At 42.9% G+C, this 18452-nt stretch overlaps 1 protein-coding gene across 4 annotated transcripts; it reads right to left on the minus strand.

Moving 5' to 3' along the window:
- Window positions 1-2405: 2405 nt before the first annotated feature.
- Window positions 2406-17618, minus strand: DEPDC7 (DEP domain containing 7). Of its 4 annotated transcripts, XM_070487505.1 has the most exons (11): window positions 17447-17565; window positions 12498-12680; window positions 11278-11406; window positions 8930-9320; window positions 7273-7400; window positions 6257-6446; window positions 4610-4821; window positions 3719-3861; window positions 3401-3526; window positions 3223-3301; window positions 2406-2729 (listed from the first exon to the last, which is right to left on the minus strand). In XM_070487505.1, the coding sequence occupies exons 4-11, from the start codon at window positions 9085-9087 to the stop codon at window positions 2536-2538; spliced, it is 1230 nt and encodes a 409-aa protein (XP_070343606.1). In that variant the 5' UTR covers window positions 9088-9320; window positions 11278-11406; window positions 12498-12680; window positions 17447-17565; the 3' UTR covers window positions 2406-2535. The 4 variants fall into 4 exon arrangements, with proteins under 4 accessions (XP_070343606.1, XP_070343604.1, XP_070343605.1 ...); XM_070487503.1 differs by lacking the exon at window positions 11278-11406 and having other exon boundaries at window positions 17447-17606; XM_070487504.1 differs by lacking the exon at window positions 12498-12680 and having other exon boundaries at window positions 17447-17597.
- Between the last annotated feature and the right edge of the window lie 834 nt (window positions 17619-18452).

The raw sequence follows: 18452 nt of genomic DNA on the forward strand, positions 1-18452 counted from the left end.
GTACCAGGCAAAAGCTTTTAAGGTGCCCAGGTGTCAGTAGGGCTGAAGACCTCCCTAATCAGATCCACGCCCACCTCCACACTCTAGTGAGAGTCCCTTCCTTGAAGGATTGATAGAACTTATATGTGGAGGTGACAATACCAAAACCCTGATTTGACTTGGAATGGCTTACTTGTAATCTTTTGATATATTTTGAATTGTTTCCTTTAAATATTAAAAACATATTGACGTAGGTTCCAGTCTGGTTTCTGCCCGCAAGGACTGGGAACTCAGACTCCCTCAGGGTAAAGGGAGGTCACTGCAAGGGCACACAGGGTTTGGAAGAAGGCTGGCAGCTGCTCTAGAGGCGAGCACTAGGCGAGCGTCCCGGCAGGACCCCCAGGACCCTCTCATCACACCTGCCGCTCGCTGCGGTCTACCTCACTCCTCTCTCTGCACCACAGACCGCTGCCTCCATTTTCTTAGTTGTTGTTTCCTCATAATGCAGACTTTTCTACATAGAATTTGATTGGCCAAGTTGATTTTTGTGCAGTTTCATTTGCCTTCACGTAGGCTGTCCTTGGATCAGTGCTTAGCCCTCGTCTCAGGGTGGTGGCGAGGCTCACAGTCACCCAGGCATCGGGTGGCTGGGTCCCCAAGAGGGCATCATGGATGAGTGAATGAGGGCACACAGCAAACAAGGGTGACAGTTCCGGTGATGCAGGAGGGTTGCCCAAGGCATTCAGGGGAGCACCGAACCTGGAGTTTAAAACTTGACAGTGCTTGCAGTAAACATGCCCCATTTTTTTCTTAAAACTTTATTCTATTCTTGCTTATGAAGTTTGAGGTAAACTGTGGCTTTACTAGATTTCTCCTGAAATTATCATTCTCTTAGAAAGTTGCTTCTTCCAAGACCATGAATATAACTAGGCAGTTAGTTCTGCCTTCCCCGGAAGGAGAGGTGTTAGTTTTGGTTGCCAAATAATCATGCTGTTTGATTTTTTGCAAAAAAAAAAGGTTGAAAATCAGATAGCACACACACAGTTGCTCTGCCAACTATAGTCTCATCACACTTTCAGTAGTTTCTGAAAAACTTCCTCACACTTAAATCATCAGCTATCTTCTCTTTCAACTGAGTAAAGAGAGCTGCTTTCCCTTCATGCCAATGCAACAAACAAAAATTGAAGTTGTTCCCTGCTTTATTAGAATTGGTATGGTAGATATATTACAGATATGAGTCCTCAAGTTTCTCCCATTTGAAGACCAGTCGGTATCAGTTACATCTCAGAAAATAAGAGATGACTGACATGCTAGCATATTGGTGCATCCTTCAGTTTTCCCTACCTCTCATTAAAAGTCTAAGTTTAAACAGATAAAGTTGAGTCTCATTTTCATCTTTTGGCTTTATTATTGTAAGGATGAACAATTTCAAATTGTATTATATTGCTTGTTTATTTACCAAATACATCTTGACAGTGCAGTAGTTCCAAAATAATCATTAACTTGGATAAAAAGTTGTTGAAGACTTTAGATCTAATGACCAATTTACAAGAAATACAGGACACAGGGGAACATGATAAAGGACAGCACAGGCTTGCAATCAGCAAAATCTAGACTCCGGGAAACTCAAGAACAAATGACCAGGTTTATTCAACAACAGAGAGAGAGACAGAAGGAAGAGGAGGAGAGTGGATAGAGGATAAAGAGAAGAACCTATCGATTAAGAGAGACTTAGGAAGCACACTAACCAATTGAAATTTATGGACCTTATTTGGATCCCTATTTGAATAAACTGTCAAAAGCATTTGAGATCAGAAAATTTGAACACTGACTGCATATTTGATGATATTTAAGGAATTGTGGGTTTGTGTGTGATTATGTTTTTAATGTCCTTATCTTTTTGCCATAGATACTGACATTTTATAGATGAAGTGATATGAGTCTGAAATTTGCTGGAGTGGTAGCAAGGAATGGGTGGGGATATCGATTAAATAGACAAGATTGGCCATGAGTTGACAACTGCTGAAACTGGATGATGAGCACATGGGAGTTCATTATTCTATTCTCTCCATTTGTATGTATGTTTGAAATTGTCCACAATAAGCTTTAAAAGATGTTGAAGTTTTCAAAAGCATTAGGATAGTTCAATTTCTGACTTGTCTGTAGTTTACTTTATCAAAAGAGCCTACATTTCTATCTTTTATCTTTAAGGAGTACCTTTCAAGGTACAAACCACACTCCTATTAACTTGTAATTACAGCCTTCCTGTTTAATACCTTCTTATGTAAACACTGCAATGCCTATCATTTAAATTCCTATGATGTTCTGTAAAGTATTGTGCACAATAATGATGAATCAGCTCACCTAAGAGAGGTCAATACTTAACAGCAATACACCAGCTAATACTCAGTTTCAGACACGAAAGGTTATACAAAAAAAGTTTATTAAGTACAATTTCATCTTTAGAAGAACATCTAAGATTAAAAATGTGATTTGGACCTTCAGGATACATAATTTATTCTTAAAATACACAAGTTATATACAGACATTAGAAACTCAGTTTCCAAAATATTCAATAAAGATATCTGGGTGACACTTATAGAACTGACCTAGCAATTTTTTCTTCTCTTTGGCAGACAGTTTTGAATCTTCATCAATCGTTTTTAGTAAATTCAGAAGCTCATCCTTGGTTGTCTTCCGTGTGTGGTCTGAATAATCACTTTGATCAATTCTCTGGCAATAAATATATCCTTAAAGTTTAAAAGTAAAAAAGTTCAGTTAATGAATCTATTTCTCAGATTTACCAGATTTCTGAGGAATCTATTCCTCAATGCACTAAAGCACTGCTGGCTTTCCAAGCCTGAGGGGACCGTTTGTAGAATTTAGTTGAAATTCAAGTGCAACTACTTATAGCAAAACACTTCCAAATAGGGGCTGGCCCTGTGGCCGAGTGGTTAAGTTTGCGTGCTCCGCTGCAGGCGGCCCAGTGTTTCGTTGGTTCGAATCCTGGGTGCGGACATGGCACTGCTCATCAAACCACGCTGAGGCAGCATCCCACATGCCACAACTAGAAGGACCCACAACGAAGAATATACAACTATGTACGGGGGGCTTTGGGGATAAAAAGGAAAAAATAAAATCTTTAAAAAAAAAAAAAGGAGTAAAAAAAAAACCAAAAAACTTCCAAATAAAAACTAGGAATTTATCTTCGGAAGATCATGAAAATCGTATTTCTCAGATTACCTGTGTCTCTATTTGGATCTCTTCCCTTCTGAATGGCCATGAGCTTAACACTGACAATTTTATGTAGTGTTCCAGGAATCTGAAAAAAACGAAGGGATATGGGACATTATTCAAATGCATTTTAATCTAGTGATCTGTAAATTACATAAGCTCAACTTAAGGACTTTCAGAGTTTTACCTTAAAAACATCTTTTTGATGATCCATTAAAAACAGTACCAGAAGATCAGTTTTGCCTTTGGATAAATTTTTGTTGTCAACAATAGCTTTTGAGAATATCCTTTTCACAACCATTCGGTTGTCGCTCTATAAAAATGAAACAAAACACGCCCAATAGTATATATTGAAAAGACTAAGTTTAATATAAAAAAAATGCTAAATATTAATAGCTATTATCCATTTCAGCATACTTGATGCTGACAATGGAATAATTTGACACGTGGGTCCTATAAGTATTAAGGAAACTGAATACAATTAACATTTAGACAAAACACTTACTTCTTTACGTAATTTAAATTCAGAAGGGTGTGCTGCCACAGCCATGAAATACAGCAGTCTTCTGAATTCTTCTCTATTTTGGGAATCCAAAAGCTTTAGAAAGAGCTGAGTAGCTTCTAAGGCTATTTCAGTCTTCCCATTCACTTCAGCCAAAAGAAAAAAACTGCTTTTAATTTTCACCAAATAACTGTATTAATGGGATCAAAATTCAAGTTAAAGCTTAAGCTAAACAGTAAACTTATTCAAAGCTATTTTCAAAAGGAAAACAAAAAGACTAGAAATTACCAGTATCATCAAAGCAGCCTATCCTCAAATTGGCAGCTAATACCCTAAGTCCTGGTCATACAATAGTCTTAGGATGTTAACTCTAACTCTTGGCTTTGTAAATAAATCCCTGGCCTATGTTTTTCATTAATTCAATACAGTTTGAGGGTACACTATGTGTACAGTACTGATGTACCCCACTCTACCTGAGAAAAAGAGAGAGGATTCTCTGAAACCCCCAATTTGTTTTCAACAACCCATAGGGACCAGTCTGTCTCACTGGCAGGGGGACCGAGAAGAGTGTGTGCCCTTCTGAAGAGGCTCCAGGGCGAACGGTGCTGCTGCTGCGGATGCTTTCTCAAGAAGGGAACTGCTCCCTGTGCTCAGTAAGGTCCCGAACGAGCACAGCATCCTCCTGAGGCCACCAGAGGCTCCTGCCCGAGGGCAGAGCCTGACGGGCCCCTTCCAGACGAGCCCGGCAAGTTCTGGAGCAAACACACTTTCCACGGGTTATTGCAGACCCCCTCCCAGCTTGAAGTAGTAGGATTTTGGTTCATTTTGAGAACAATGAACTTTTTCCTGTTTCCTCCAAAAGACAACTCTCATATCCCGGAAGACCTCACTTACCCAAGAGTTCTGCGATTCCATTGTGAACGTCGCATAAGTGAAGTAACAGAGGCTCCCTCCTGCTGTAGTGTCTGCCGATGGCCTCAAACAGAAGTTCTTTCACAAGGTCTGTGCTGTTGGGTTGCTCAGGAAAGTTTCTGCTTATGTTCACCACCGTCTGGTCTGGAAGGTATTCCAGACAGTCGATTGCTGCAGAGAGCCACTCATCTTCCCTGTGGGGGGAAAAGAACTATTGAAAAAAGCAAAGAACAACAGACAGACACAGAGCACTTAATTTACTAGCCATTTCAAGTTGGCCACCAGGATAAATTTCTACACACTTAGATAAAAATACATGTAAGTTCTTTTTACACATAAAAACAAAAGAGAAGCTGTCCACTACATTACAGAGCTGAAAAGGACATAAAAATTTAAAATTCTACTCTTTAAATTTACAGTGGAGGCCCAGAAGCTCTAAGTTCCTTGCTCAGGGTCCCAGGCAGGACTAGATCCCAGATCAGACCCTAGACTGGTATTGTTCTGGGAACAGCGTTGCTTACTTCAGAGCTCTGTGTAGGATCTATCATCTCTCACTCTGGCTAGGAGAGAATAGAGGGAGATAAGGTAGGGTTTCAAAATAATTCAGTATCAATTACAATTTCTAATAAAATGCCAGCTGGGTAACCTCAGAAAAATGCTACATTTCAAGAAATAAAATGAATTTTAATATTCAATTTGTCAATATGTATAGTTTTTTTAAAAACCCGATTGTGTGCTCTGCTGCTGTGGGCTCAGGACAACCAATTCTGCCCCAGGTAGGGGCGTGATCTCGGCAGGCACTTCGCCTCTCTGGGCATCAGCTTCCTCAAGCTTCTAAGATGTGGCTAGATGATCTTTAAGATCACTTCTACACAATCTCTGATTCTGTATTTAAAATTTAAGGTAATTGTAAAATGTTTTCAAATGTTCCTTTAGATTATAGAAATGTAATTTAAATTCTTGTAGAATGATAAGATTCCTATTATATATGCAGAGTTCAATAACTAGTATATTGGTATTAACTTTTCCACGTCAGGTTTTAAGCTACCTTTTGACAAGTTATAAGGAATATAGAACTCTTCCTTAAGGAAAAAACATCATAATTCCCTTAGCACCTGAAGTTAAGCCGTCAAACCTTAAGATTTATATTCAGAAGAATGGTAGTCAGAGGTGAGAGAACAAGAGTTACTTTCATTATATTTCTTTAATAAAACTAGTTAATTACAATACATATTTAATAGGCATTCTAGAGGAGTATAAAAGCATTTGTAGTCAAAGGATTCTAAGAATTTGCCAAATCTGTTAATTTTGTTCCAGGTCCCTTTGAAGACCAGACAGCCCTCCACTTTAACAAGGACAAGAAGATGGAGCATAATCATCTTCTTCACTTGATGTGCAAGTAAGTTATATGTGAAACAAAAATGACTATGAAAATAATGGCATTTAAATATCTTTTTCTAATTTTGATCAAGGTAGTTTTGTTCTTCACTTTCCAAAATACTGATAATTATCAACTGACAATACATATCTGACCCTAGGGACAGAAGAATTTTCAAAAGATTATCTTAAAACCATTATCTATAATCTTCCTAAAAACACACTCAAATTATTTCATGTATTTCCACATACTGAGAGTCACCATAAGCCTTGAGAATCTGCCGGTCCAGACAGTTACTGTTGTTGACCAAATCAGGCTGCCCCATGGGCTGTGGGACTTGGGGGATAACCTCTTGCGGTTTGAGTAAGGAGTCAAGAAATGGAAGGTCTATAAGTTGTAGCAGACGCCCAACTGTTTCCTCTTGCCATACTTCATTAATAACTATACAGGAAAAATGACAAGGTGAAAAGTAACGATTAGTAGTTACTAAATGCTCACTAGCATATATGTCTAGGCAGGTCTAAGTTAATAAGTTTGTGGGCGCGCCCCGCCCCCCCCCCCCGCAAAAAAAAGAAAGGGGAGAGAGAGAGAGAGTTAACCTTATGAAGTGCTTTCTTATAATGAAGAAAACAATTCAAGATTTGTTTAAAATGTAGGAGATTAGACCTTGGACAACAGGAATTCTTTTCATTCTTGTGCTGCAAAAAGCAATACGGCAGAGAGAAGAGATCAAGTCATCTAACATGTTAATAAGGACTTTGGAAGAAAGAATGATTCATTCAATCTGAAAACTGGTTTGAAACTATTGGGTGCAGATTATTCCACTCAGGCTTTCCACAAGTGGGCTGGGGAGGGAAGGTGGAAATCAGTCATTAAGTTACATTCCATTGCCACAGGCAAGGAAGAGCACAAGAATTCTGTTAATGTTTTAATGTAATTTTCAAATTTTTATTTAACCTAATAAAATCTTAGGGAAAGAAATATCTGAGAGCACATTTTAAATAAAAAACCTGCATGCAAAACATTTCAGATTTGAACCTCTGCCAGCTGACAGGACAAAAGTCAGTGTTCAAGAATTGCAACACTGATCTATTTGTTAAAGATAATGGACCTCTGTTAAAACTTAATAGAAACAGCTTTAATACACAGTGTGCTCTTTCTTTGTGCTTTGAATATTTAAATTATAATAAAGGCTGAGACTGAAAATCTTAAGTCACTGCATGTGAAGCTAGTCTCCTCCTCCTCGCCTGCGCGCTCTCCAGCTTACCGCGGGGAGATAGGGCCGCAGACACGCTGACCTGAGGCGAGCAGGCCGGCTTTAGACTCAGGTTTTCCCACAGATCCTCCAAGCTCGCTGATTTGATATCCGATGACTTACATAATGGATCTGCATACCTACAATTAATTTATTTCATAAATTAATGTTTATTAGTAAGCCCACAGAAATATTTTAGTTTTTGAGAGCTAGGAGTTTCTAGAAAGTTTATGTATTTCAGAGCAAAAACACAACAAATGCAAATTCTAAGAGTAGAATAAAATACAGAAACATCCCACCCTCTTTCTCAAGCCTAAATAATCATACTCTAAATAAATTTTCTTTTGAACATTTAGATTTAAGTAATTCAATGACTAAAGTTTTAGTTTCCAATTTTAAAACGTCATCAAACATAGTCAAGCTTCATTATGCTTACTGTTTTGTCACTTTTCTCTATTTCTGGGGCATTCTTTGCTGGACAGTGCTCATCATTTTCCAAGTGGAGACCTACAGTCCTTCATCCACAATTCTGAAACCCAAAAAGCTTTGAAAAATCTAAAGTTTCTTCAGAACTCCTGTGACGACAAAAGCTGTCCTGAGACCATCACGGCCTTTATTTATCCCAGCTGGTAGGAGTATTGTCTTTACTGTAGAAATATTAGTGTTTGATTACCAGATGCTGCCCCAGATCCCTCCAGGGCGTTATCTCATACAGATGCACAAAACCACCTTTCTAACGTCTCCCAAGTTCCAAATTCCTAAACACACCTGGTCCCAAGGGCTTCAGGAAAAGCGTGTGGACCCGCATCTGGAAAGTGCTGACTGTGCCCTGCATTGGCCTCAGATTTCCTTCCTATATACACAGCTGAGTTTTATCATGTTTTAAATACAGAGTTTTAAAAATGTTTGAAAGTCAAGGCACTAAAACTCGGACTTTGGTCAGATCTGAATAAGAGCTTCCATTACACGGTCACGTCTACACAGTCTATAGCTGAGGGGAATAAAAAAGCGTTTTTCATGACAAGTAACTCAGTTCATTATGTACGTACCACCTACATCCATGTCAATCACTGGGTTCTACAATCCCGTCCCCCAGTCTCCCTTTAAATGACCCCCTCTTCTCCACCACTGCTGCTTGCTTTCTTCACCCCCATCTGCAGACTGTATCATTGCAGCAGATTCTTAACTCCCCATCAGGCTGACCACACAGCTGCCAGGATGATCTTTCTAAAATACAATCTCATCATGTGCCAGTCTTGCCGTGGCCTCCCCACGCCTGTCCGATCAGGTGCAAACTCCTGAGCACGTCCTATGAAACCCTCAGTGTGCTGGCCCCTCGCGTCTTTCATCCTCACATCTGCTGCCTCCACCTGCTCTGTTCTCAGACCACTCTGTGTAAACTCTCTAACATTTTTTACACTATCATTGGAACGTGAAGCAGAAAAATCAAAGTTTGTTGGTTGTTTCTACTAAATATAAAATATGAACAAACAAGAATCCTGAGATACCAAATCAACAAAAGTTCACCGTACTTTATCAAATTTACCCACAGACCCAGATTTTCACCTAATTCACTGTTTCAAAAGTAACACAAAGCCAGTCAGCACCTTATTAAAAAGTAGACAAAGTCCTGCCACGCCCCCCACGATGAGTGACATCATCCACTCACCTGGAGGGTGAGCACAGTGCGTTCTCTTTGCCTAACTGACTGTCTTGGTTAGCGATCGTTGTGAATCTATAAAGGCTGCAACTACTGTCTTCAAATGTGGGTTTTTTGTCTTTTCCAAAGACTCTGGTCGGAACGGCTTCAAATACTCTGTAGTCCATAAGTGCCTGACACACGCGCACCACTTTGGCCCGAGGAATGTCTACATCACCAAAGTATTTATTCTGAGTTAGGTGAGAAAAGATGACATCCACAGCTTCTGAGCCAACGAAGCAGTCATTGTGTCTCTTCAAATGGTGCCTTCGTCTCTTCACCTCCACTTGTGTCTGCAGAGTGTTTATGATGCTGCTCCATACATATGTGGCTCCAAAGGGCTTCTGGGCCACACTGAAACCTGGAACAGGAAAAACTGCAGGGTAACCATGTTCACTTCAAATAAAGTCTAAGCAATCCTTAAGCAAAAAGTGGCAATTTCCAAAGTTATTAATAAGGAACAATTATGAGGACAGTCTGTTGCTGAAATATTAAATTATTAGTAGCAATTCATTTAAAAATTTAGTGCCTACTATAAGCTAAACACTGCTCTGTGTGCTAGGATACAACAGTGAGTAAAATGAAGTCCCCGTTCTCATGCACTTAACAGTTTGTGGGAAGATACAGACAACACGTATGTGTGAGATCAGTGCTAAGAAGAAAAATGAAGGCAGGTAAGCAAGAGAATGGTGTTTCAGATGGGACGTCAGGAAAGACCTCTGCCAAGGTGATGTCTGAGCAGAAGCCTCAGGAAACCGGCAAGCAAGCTGTGCAGACAGCTGGGGGAAGAGCAGAGAGCAGGAAGAGCTAAGGCCCTGAGGACGGAGTGTGCTCTGCCAGGAGAACAGGAAGGACGCCAGCAGGGCCTGGCTGGCTGACCAAGGGAGAGGATGCGGGAAGTGAGGTCAGAGAGGAGTGGAGATGGGGTGTGAGGTGGGGGGTGCAGATCAGGTGGGACCTCGCGGCAGTTACCAGTTATGTGCAAGGAACTCTATGAAGTGCCTTACATAAATGATCTACTCTTCATAATCTTCAACCCTATGAGGCAGATATCATCTCTATTTGAGAGATGGAAAATAGACTGACAGGTTAAATGTAACTTCCAGACATCACACTGTAAGAGGTGGTACCGGGATTTGGCTCATGGTCTACCTAATTTCAAAGCATTTATCAGTCAGACAGATACAGGTATAGTTATAGATACACACACACACAATGGTTGTTGGAATAAAATAATATTGTTAAGGCTTCCTAACATGCAGGCTTGTGCATTAAGTACTTGTAAGCAGGGTAAATGAAGTCTGGCTCCTGTCCAGTAGAGTTTACAGTCTACTGCAAAGACAGGAAAAGCAGACACAAAGCAAGATTTTAGCCAAACAGAAAAGAAAGAAAACATGCTTTCAAAGATTTCTTATAATATTTTTCCTCAGTGTAACAAATTGGTATTTGGCAAAACTATAAAGAAAGAGAAAAAATTAAAAGGAGAGAAAATGGACCTTAGGTTAGCAAGCTGATGGAGCCAGGCCTGGCTGATCGTCAGCGTGCTGGCTGGCTCCCTCTTTTGACAGACACAGAACGTGCCTTTCTGTGGGTGACACTTTTCAGTGAGCCTCTGAACATTCAGTGCTCCTGACTTTTTAAGCCTCCGTTTTTGTTAAGTATATTACTACCTTTATTTTTAGGATATTTTGGCAGAGAAGTTGAAAACATATCACTTCCCTTAAGTTAGTCTAAAAAGGAAAACAATATTCATCAGTACAACGGTAAGAAATAAGGGGATTGTAATTAAAGACATCGCTACTTAAAATTACCTTCCTGACTTTTGAGATAAAATAGAATGTCTAAGATGAAAGCAAAGATAAGTTCCTGAAGGACATTACAACTCCACTCAATGCACTGATCATAAATTTTAAGTGGGTCATTTGGAATTCATCTTTTGTGTTGCAATAAATATAAGAAGTATAGTGAACCATTACACCATATTCACTTATAGTGTAATTTCATAGCTACTAGAAAATGTAGCTTACCGTGAAAATTACTAACACATACGCACACACACGAAGCCCTTTACTGTTTATTTCCAATACCAAAAGTAGATGGATAATTTACTATATGCCCATTATTAAGATGTTAGTTTAAAATGATCAGCAAGATTGTTTTTAATTATCAAAATTATATTTTAAAATTCAAGATATTTCATAATCCCATACCAAACTAAGAAGGAAAAATTGATGCCAGTTTTCCAAATATCTTTGAGCAGCTTTAAGAATTGAATTATGGAGAATCAACTAGATAAATCAAGCCGGAACGAGACTGACCTCTGGCACAGTACTGAGTCTCCACTGAATAGGGCCAGAATCAGGCAACTGATGGAATCTAAAAATATGTCCAGGTCACTCCCGGTGTCCAGAACTCAGGAGTTGCTGTGATGTTTCCAGACACAATGACTAAATAAAAGGAGTGTGAGTTAATATTCTTAACTTCCTAAAATACCAGATATTATAGCTCAGATTTAAATCAATTTAATGTCTGCTCTTTAGTCTTTTTTAAAAATCTTCATTGTATTAATAATAGCTAACATTTGAGTACTTAAAATACGACAAGCTCTGCCTTCTCTCATTTAATCCTGATAAACCTCTCTGAAATAGTCATTAATAATCCTAATTTGAGGAAACTGAGGCTCAATGAATTAAACAAACTTGCCCTCAGTTGCACAGCTAGTAAACATAGACTAGCTGTTCCTAGTCCTTAAATATAAGTGTACTGAAAGGCAGCCAGCAGGCAGTTTCAGCATTAACCTCTCAGTGATGATATGGAATAAGTGAGAGAGCTTTAAACGAGCCAATGAGATTAGAAGAAACAAACAACTTTAAGATCTGTGAACCCTTAACTAAGCTACTGAAAAACACTTAGTAGTCACTACTCCTAAAATAAAGGAAGATACCATAAATTCTAGATTATATACTAGCCACAGTCCACAGGGGTAAGAGAGGAAAGGAAAATAAGCAAGATTCAAACTTGTAGAGGTGAGAGCGCTTTTTAAGTACCAGTGAAACAGACTTCTGGGCTTGTGATAATGTTAAATATGAAACCCATACGTCCTAACAGTTGATTGACAAGTAGGTTAGCATAAAAACCCTAAAAGATAAGGCCGAATAAGTTACTAATTTGTGACCAGTAAGCAGCTGAAGGGGGTAAGAGGGAGGGGATTCACAGCCCCAGTGATGTGGAAACGGCTAAGAACAGATTTCCCCACAGTAACTTGATGCTTAAATATGGGAAATCCGGAAGTTTTGCAGGTTGGATAACACAGTATGAAAGATTAAAGAACAGCTTAGAGCAGGACAGAGGCACCTGTGAGGCACACAGTGTTTCCAGAGTCCTCCAGGCATTGGACACTCCAGCCCTTTGAGGTCCCTCTGTTCTCACTGACCATTAACTCCCAACCATCGCATTGTGGGATACTTCCCCTCAAGCAGCACCACCCACAGACCCAAACTAGCCCATGTTCATACAGATACTTTAACACATAACATACCCTGGACTTGATAAGTCAGTGTGCCAAAACCCACACCAGGATAACTTGTTCTCTTCATGCTGACTTCACCAGTTGAACACAGATCCCCCACATGCTGGTCTGAACTTACTTCTCATCATCTAAGAGCTGAGATGAATACTGGTAGAGCAGGCCATGGCCCAGTAAGATGAATTACTGTGCTTTCTAAACAGGATTCAAGAGACCAGAAGGACACAATGAACGCTTTGTAAGTCTAGCCAGCAGAATTTAAGCTTCAGCCTGTCCTCAACCTCAGTTGCATAGGAGCTGGACAATTCTTTAACACTCATCACTACCTGCATCTCGAGGCTTCCTCATTGACATTTGGTCAAGCGTGTTCTGAAAGCATCATGACCAAAGGATCAGAGAGTGTGGAGAGCAGCTGGATAACCCTGGATAAGAGAATTAACCTCTATTGTTGGTTTCTTCATTTACTGATATGAGAGTTAAACACTATGTTTCAGGTTGGTTTCTGGTCTAAACTGCTGATTACAGGATTTTAGAGACTGAAATTATACCTCTCTCCATTTAGATGTGGACACCGGACACCAAATAAAATATAGTAAGAAATGAAGCCTGGGAGCAAATTTGACCCTTTCAGGTCAGAAGCCTTGGGGAAGGTGGCCCAAGGAGAGGCTCAGGCATCGTTTGAAACTACACCCACAGCATGCCACATGTGCCCTTAAGCACCTCATAAATCTAGGCTAGTTAACATTCATTTTTCAAGCAGTCTCACCTTTATTTGCTTGAAAACAATAGCTATTTTTCAAAAGCAAAGACCTGCCTTTTGTGTGTATTTGAAGTCTGCCCAAAAAAGTTTACCAGCAATAAAAAAATTAAACTTCTAACATGGAACTCTGATATATACATTTGTAATACTACTAATAATCATCTTCATGTCTAAAAATGCACACTAAGTAATCAAGTCATTACACTAATAACTCTCTAAAAATCAAGGCATAATGCAGACATGTCAAGAAATTACATTTACTCAGCAGTTACAAGGGGACCATCAGCATCAACTGTGACCTGTGCAGTGAGCATCCAGCACAGCCCAGCCGGGAAAGCCTATCTAAGGGCAAAACAATTCTGTCCTCACTTCTAATAACGAGGTCATAGTAACTTCTCAGAAGATCGACATACACGTTATAAAACTGGATCCCAGAGTGAGGGAAACGTACACACAGAACTACTGACACAGGCTACTTCTACAGGAACATGCAACAGCTGTATTTTCATTCTCAGGCACTAGACTGGCCCCTCCAAGAAAAAGAATCCAGATAGCTCCTGTTAGGCAGTTTTCCACAAAACTTGAAGAAACAGTGAGCTAGTGCCTTCTCTCTTTCAAATTTCCTTATAGTTTGCAGAAATTCAAATCATTTAACTGCCTTATGCCTCACGTAATGCAGTTTACTATTCAGTACTTGTTAGTTGTAGATTATTGCAAATACTAAAAATTTCTGAAGAAAGGTTAATGCAGTGGTCCTTAGTGGACGATTCTACTCCCCACTGGACATCTGGCAATGTCTGGAGACACTTTTGGTTGTGACAAGCAAGGGGTGGAGGTGCTCTGGCATGTAGTGAGTAGAGGGGCCAGGGATGCTGCTAAACATCCTGCAGTGCACAGCCCAGCCCCCCAACAAAGAAAACGCCAGCAGCGCCCAAGGTCAGCAGCCCTGGGTGAAGTGAATACTGTTCAGACTGGAAACTTGTGTGAATGCGGCAGGCACAGTGCTCGGTTCTGTGAAGACGAACAGTAAGACAAGAGCGTGGGCTGTGGGGTCCCGGAGACCGGGTTCCACGCTTGGCTCCATCATTTACTCAGAACGCAGTCTGGGGCAAAGTGCCTAACCTTCTGTTGCAAAACAGAGCGAATTCCACTTCTCTGTTACTCTGGGATCATAGGAGACAATACATTAACATGGCTGGCACAGGACCCAGCAATGAACAGACGTGCAAGAAAAACGGGGAAACTGCCACAATCTAGAACTGCCTGAGGAGACGCGGACTCGGTGTAGCGTAATACCTGGGAAGGGGTCTTGGAACAGAGAAGGGACATGAGGCAAAACGCAGGAAATCTGAGTCAAGCATGGCCTTTAGTTACTAATAACGTGTCAATGTTGGATTGTTGGGACACATGTACTATACTAATGTAAGATGTTAATAATAAGGGAAACTGAGTGAAGGGCATAAGGAAACTATGTACTAATTCTGTGACTTTTTGTAAATCTAAATCTATTCTAAAATTGTAGAAGTTCATTTAAAAAGTAAAAAGGGAGGGTATCTTTCTTGCTCTTCCTTCCTCTGCACTGAGGACACAGTCGTCACCCTCGAAGACTTTACCCTTCACCTGTTCATACCACCGGGGTGACAATGTGGAGCTTGGAACAGGATTCAGTCAATCAAAGACCACGAGCAGATGAGAAGGCAAGGGTGACACACACCAGAGGATTTAACTCTTCATAAGAAAATAACAAATATATGAATCCTAAATCATTTAAGATTCAAGAGAATTTAAGAATTTTTTTCAAAAGAGGTTTTAAAACATTACTCAACAGAATTGTCAAGACAAAGGAAAAGGAGGGGCTGGCCTGGTGGTGTCATGGTTAAGTTTACATACACTGCTTTGGTGGCCCAGGGTTTGTGGGTTCGGATCCCGGGCGTGGACCTACACACTGCTCATCAAGCCATGCTGTGCTGGCATCCTACATACAAAATAGAGGAAGACTGACACAGATGTTAGCTCAGTGACAATCTTCCTCACCAAAAAAAAAAAAAATTAAAAAATAAAGGAAAATGAGTAGGACATTAAAAACATCATGAAAATAGATAAATGTCGAGAACTGTGTTTTGGGTGTTAAAACTAGGCAGCTCCAACTGAGTGGGAAAGACTTCCCATACATGCATACCAACATTGCAACACTCTTAGTGCTTATTTGTTTTGGGAGTCCAAAGTTTGTTTTTGTCTTACATGGCACTAGAGATGTCATGCTGAAGACTGAGATTGCCTCTGAAAGAAGGCTGCAGGCAGGTGAAGTAGGTAAAATAAATCTCTACTAACAAGAACAACTTTAAAATATGTTAAGAGAACTATTAACAAAGTAGGCACGGGCCCCTGCTTGAATTCATGGAGATTAATGAGACAGCATATGGGAAGTACCTTGAGCTCCCTGGAAAGGTGACACCAGGTGAATTCAAAGAATCAGGTTACAGTATACAGGGATAACAGGATAACATACCACTTTCTTGTTTATCTAGAATAAAAGTCAAATGTCTTCGAAGGGCTTGCTGAAGATTAGCACATAGACTTTACTTTTTCTGCATAAATCAGGTCCCTGGTGGTTGCAGGCCCTTTAATGTATGGAAAAGTTACTGGTAGATAGAGAAACAGAAGTACAGAGCTGCTGCCGGAGCACCCGGATAGGGAATGGCAAGGAACCCAGACCCGGAGGCTCCTGGAACTGCGCTCACTAGGACGGTGCCAAGGCAGCTACATGGTGGAAGAGGGATTAACAAATGCCAGCAGGTAGGGTTCCAACCGCAGCAAGCAAAAGAAATGAGGGGAGGCGGGGGGCCCTTCTCTGCTCACTCACCTCGGGTGCAGGACCCAGGGCTTCTCCTCGGGTTCAAATCCACTAACCAGCACTCAACTCTTCCCTCCCAGAGTCACTGACTTTGTTTTGAACACACATTCCCTCACATCGTCCAAGAACCTGTTCACAACGCCTGAAGCTCAGAAGTGGCATTTCAGCTGTTAGAGAAGACAGGTGCCATGATTTTAATCAGGGAAAATTTGGGAATTTCTTTCACTCAGAAAGTGAGCCTAAAGATTTCTCCAGACTATTTCCAATATCACTTGACTTTAAATTCCCAAATGATGTATTTCCCTTCTCTTCACAATGTAAAACAAGGAGAAATTCTGAACATGGCCATCATGTGCTTGTCTGAATCCTTCTAATTGAAGCAGAAACGGTCAACGTTATGACAGTTCTTAGAAAAGTATAAATGAAAAATAGTTCTCATCACAATTTATCATTAGCATTTTGAAGATTACAAGGGGCATTACTAATTGTTAAGTCAAACACAAGACTGGGGCCACTGAGATGCACCCATTTGACCTGAGTCAATTCACTGACCACTGTCACCTTGAGGAAGAAGTCACAGTGTCACTGTTTTACAAATGAAAGACTTCATCATCTAGAGAACCAACTCCTCTAACACCCCACACTGCGGCTACACAAAGGGTGAAAGTTGTAAATTATTTAAAACGAAAAGCAAAAGCCAGGTGTTACCTAAATATCTTAATTATACTTACTGAGTTATAGATACGCTAGAATCAGAATTTTAGAACTGATCATCCAATCCATTCATTTGCTTGGACATTTAAAGAAACCAAAATGCTATGCAAACTACCCCCAAAGATACGATGAAGCTGGTGGCAGAACACACCAACGTGTCTCCTAAGACCACGTAACCGTTAAAAAAACCCAACACCTCCCATTCACCGAAATACTGCTTATCCAGAAAGCGTAATTAATAAACACTTTTTATGCCAAGTTCCTGCCGGTAATACAACAGAAACTTCTCCCTCCCGGGAAGAGTCCGGAGCATAACGTGGGCAAGAGAGGCCCTGGGCCCGGCCGCACCGTGGGGTCCAGGTCTGGCTGAGACGGGGGCAGAGGGGCCCTGGCACCGCAGCCACGCGGAGCCTGTCCGGGGCCCCGCTCACGGCGCCCGGCCCGCGGCGCGCGCTCCAGCTCAGGCCCCGCACGGCGGGCGGCCGCCCAGCCAGCGCGCCCGCCCGACCCGCCCGCACGGCGGGGGCGCCGACCAAAAGCAGCGGCTGCGCGGGGCTCGCGGAGCCGGCCGTCCCGGGGTCCCCGGGCCGCGCGCCCCGCCCGCCCGCCCCGGACCGGGTCCTCAGCGCCTACCGGGAGGTCTCTGCGCCGGGCTGTGGCGGGCCGCGAGGTCCAGCGCCGCCGCCTTCTGCCGCACGGTGGCCATGGCCGCAGCCGCCGCCCGCCAGCTCCTCCGCCGCCGCACCGCCGAGGGCGCGCTAGCCCCGCGGCCGCCGGTTAACCGGCCCGGGACGGGCGGGGCTCCGCCAGGCCCCGCCCCCACGGCACGCCCCGCTCAGGCCGGCCACGCCTCCACCCACGTCCGCCCCGCCCCCGCCCACGACAAGCCACGCCTCCACCCAGGTCCGTCCCGCCCCCGCCCACGGCCGGCCACGCCTGCTCCCAGGCCTGTTCCGCCCCGCCCACAAGCCACGCCTCCACCCAGGGCCGTGCCGCCCCGCCCACAACAAGCCACGCCTGCTCCCAGGCCTGTTCCGCCCCGCCCACAAGCCACGCCTCCACCAGGGCCCGTGCCGCCACGCCCACAACAAGCCACGCCCCCACCCGGGCTCGTGCCGCCCCGCCCACAACAAGCCACGCCTCCACCAGGGCCCGTGCCGCCACGCCCACAACAAGCCACGCCTCCACCCAGGCCCGTGCCGCCCCGCTCACGACAAGCCACGCCCCCACCGAGGTCCGCCCCGCCCCCGCCCCGGCCGGCCACACCCCCGCCCGTGGCCAGGCTGCCGCGCTCAGCACGCGATGGTCACGTGTCCGCTGGGCGGAGGGTCTCCTACCTCTTGCAGCCGAGGAAGAGACTTGGACCCCGCACGCCGGGAGCACGTGGTCGGCCCCTGTGCTAGTGTCATTGGTGGCGAGTGTTCCAGCGCGATAGGCCCTGCGTCTGCACCCACCCCACGACGGCCCGCGCCCAGCCCCCGGCGCCAGGGTCATCGCCGTGGCTCAGACCAGCTGGGTGCAAACCGCATCCCGACCCCAGAGATTAGCTCTGGGCTTCAGGGGCCTCAGCTGTGACCGTGAGGTAGCGTTAGTGCCCACTTCATGGGGTTTGTTATGCAGATTACACGATTACATGTTC

The sequence above is a fragment of the Equus asinus genome, chromosome 17 (assembly GCF_041296235.1).
Source record: "Equus asinus isolate D_3611 breed Donkey chromosome 17, EquAss-T2T_v2, whole genome shotgun sequence".
NCBI classification, from domain to species: domain Eukaryota; kingdom Metazoa; phylum Chordata; class Mammalia; order Perissodactyla; family Equidae; genus Equus; species Equus asinus.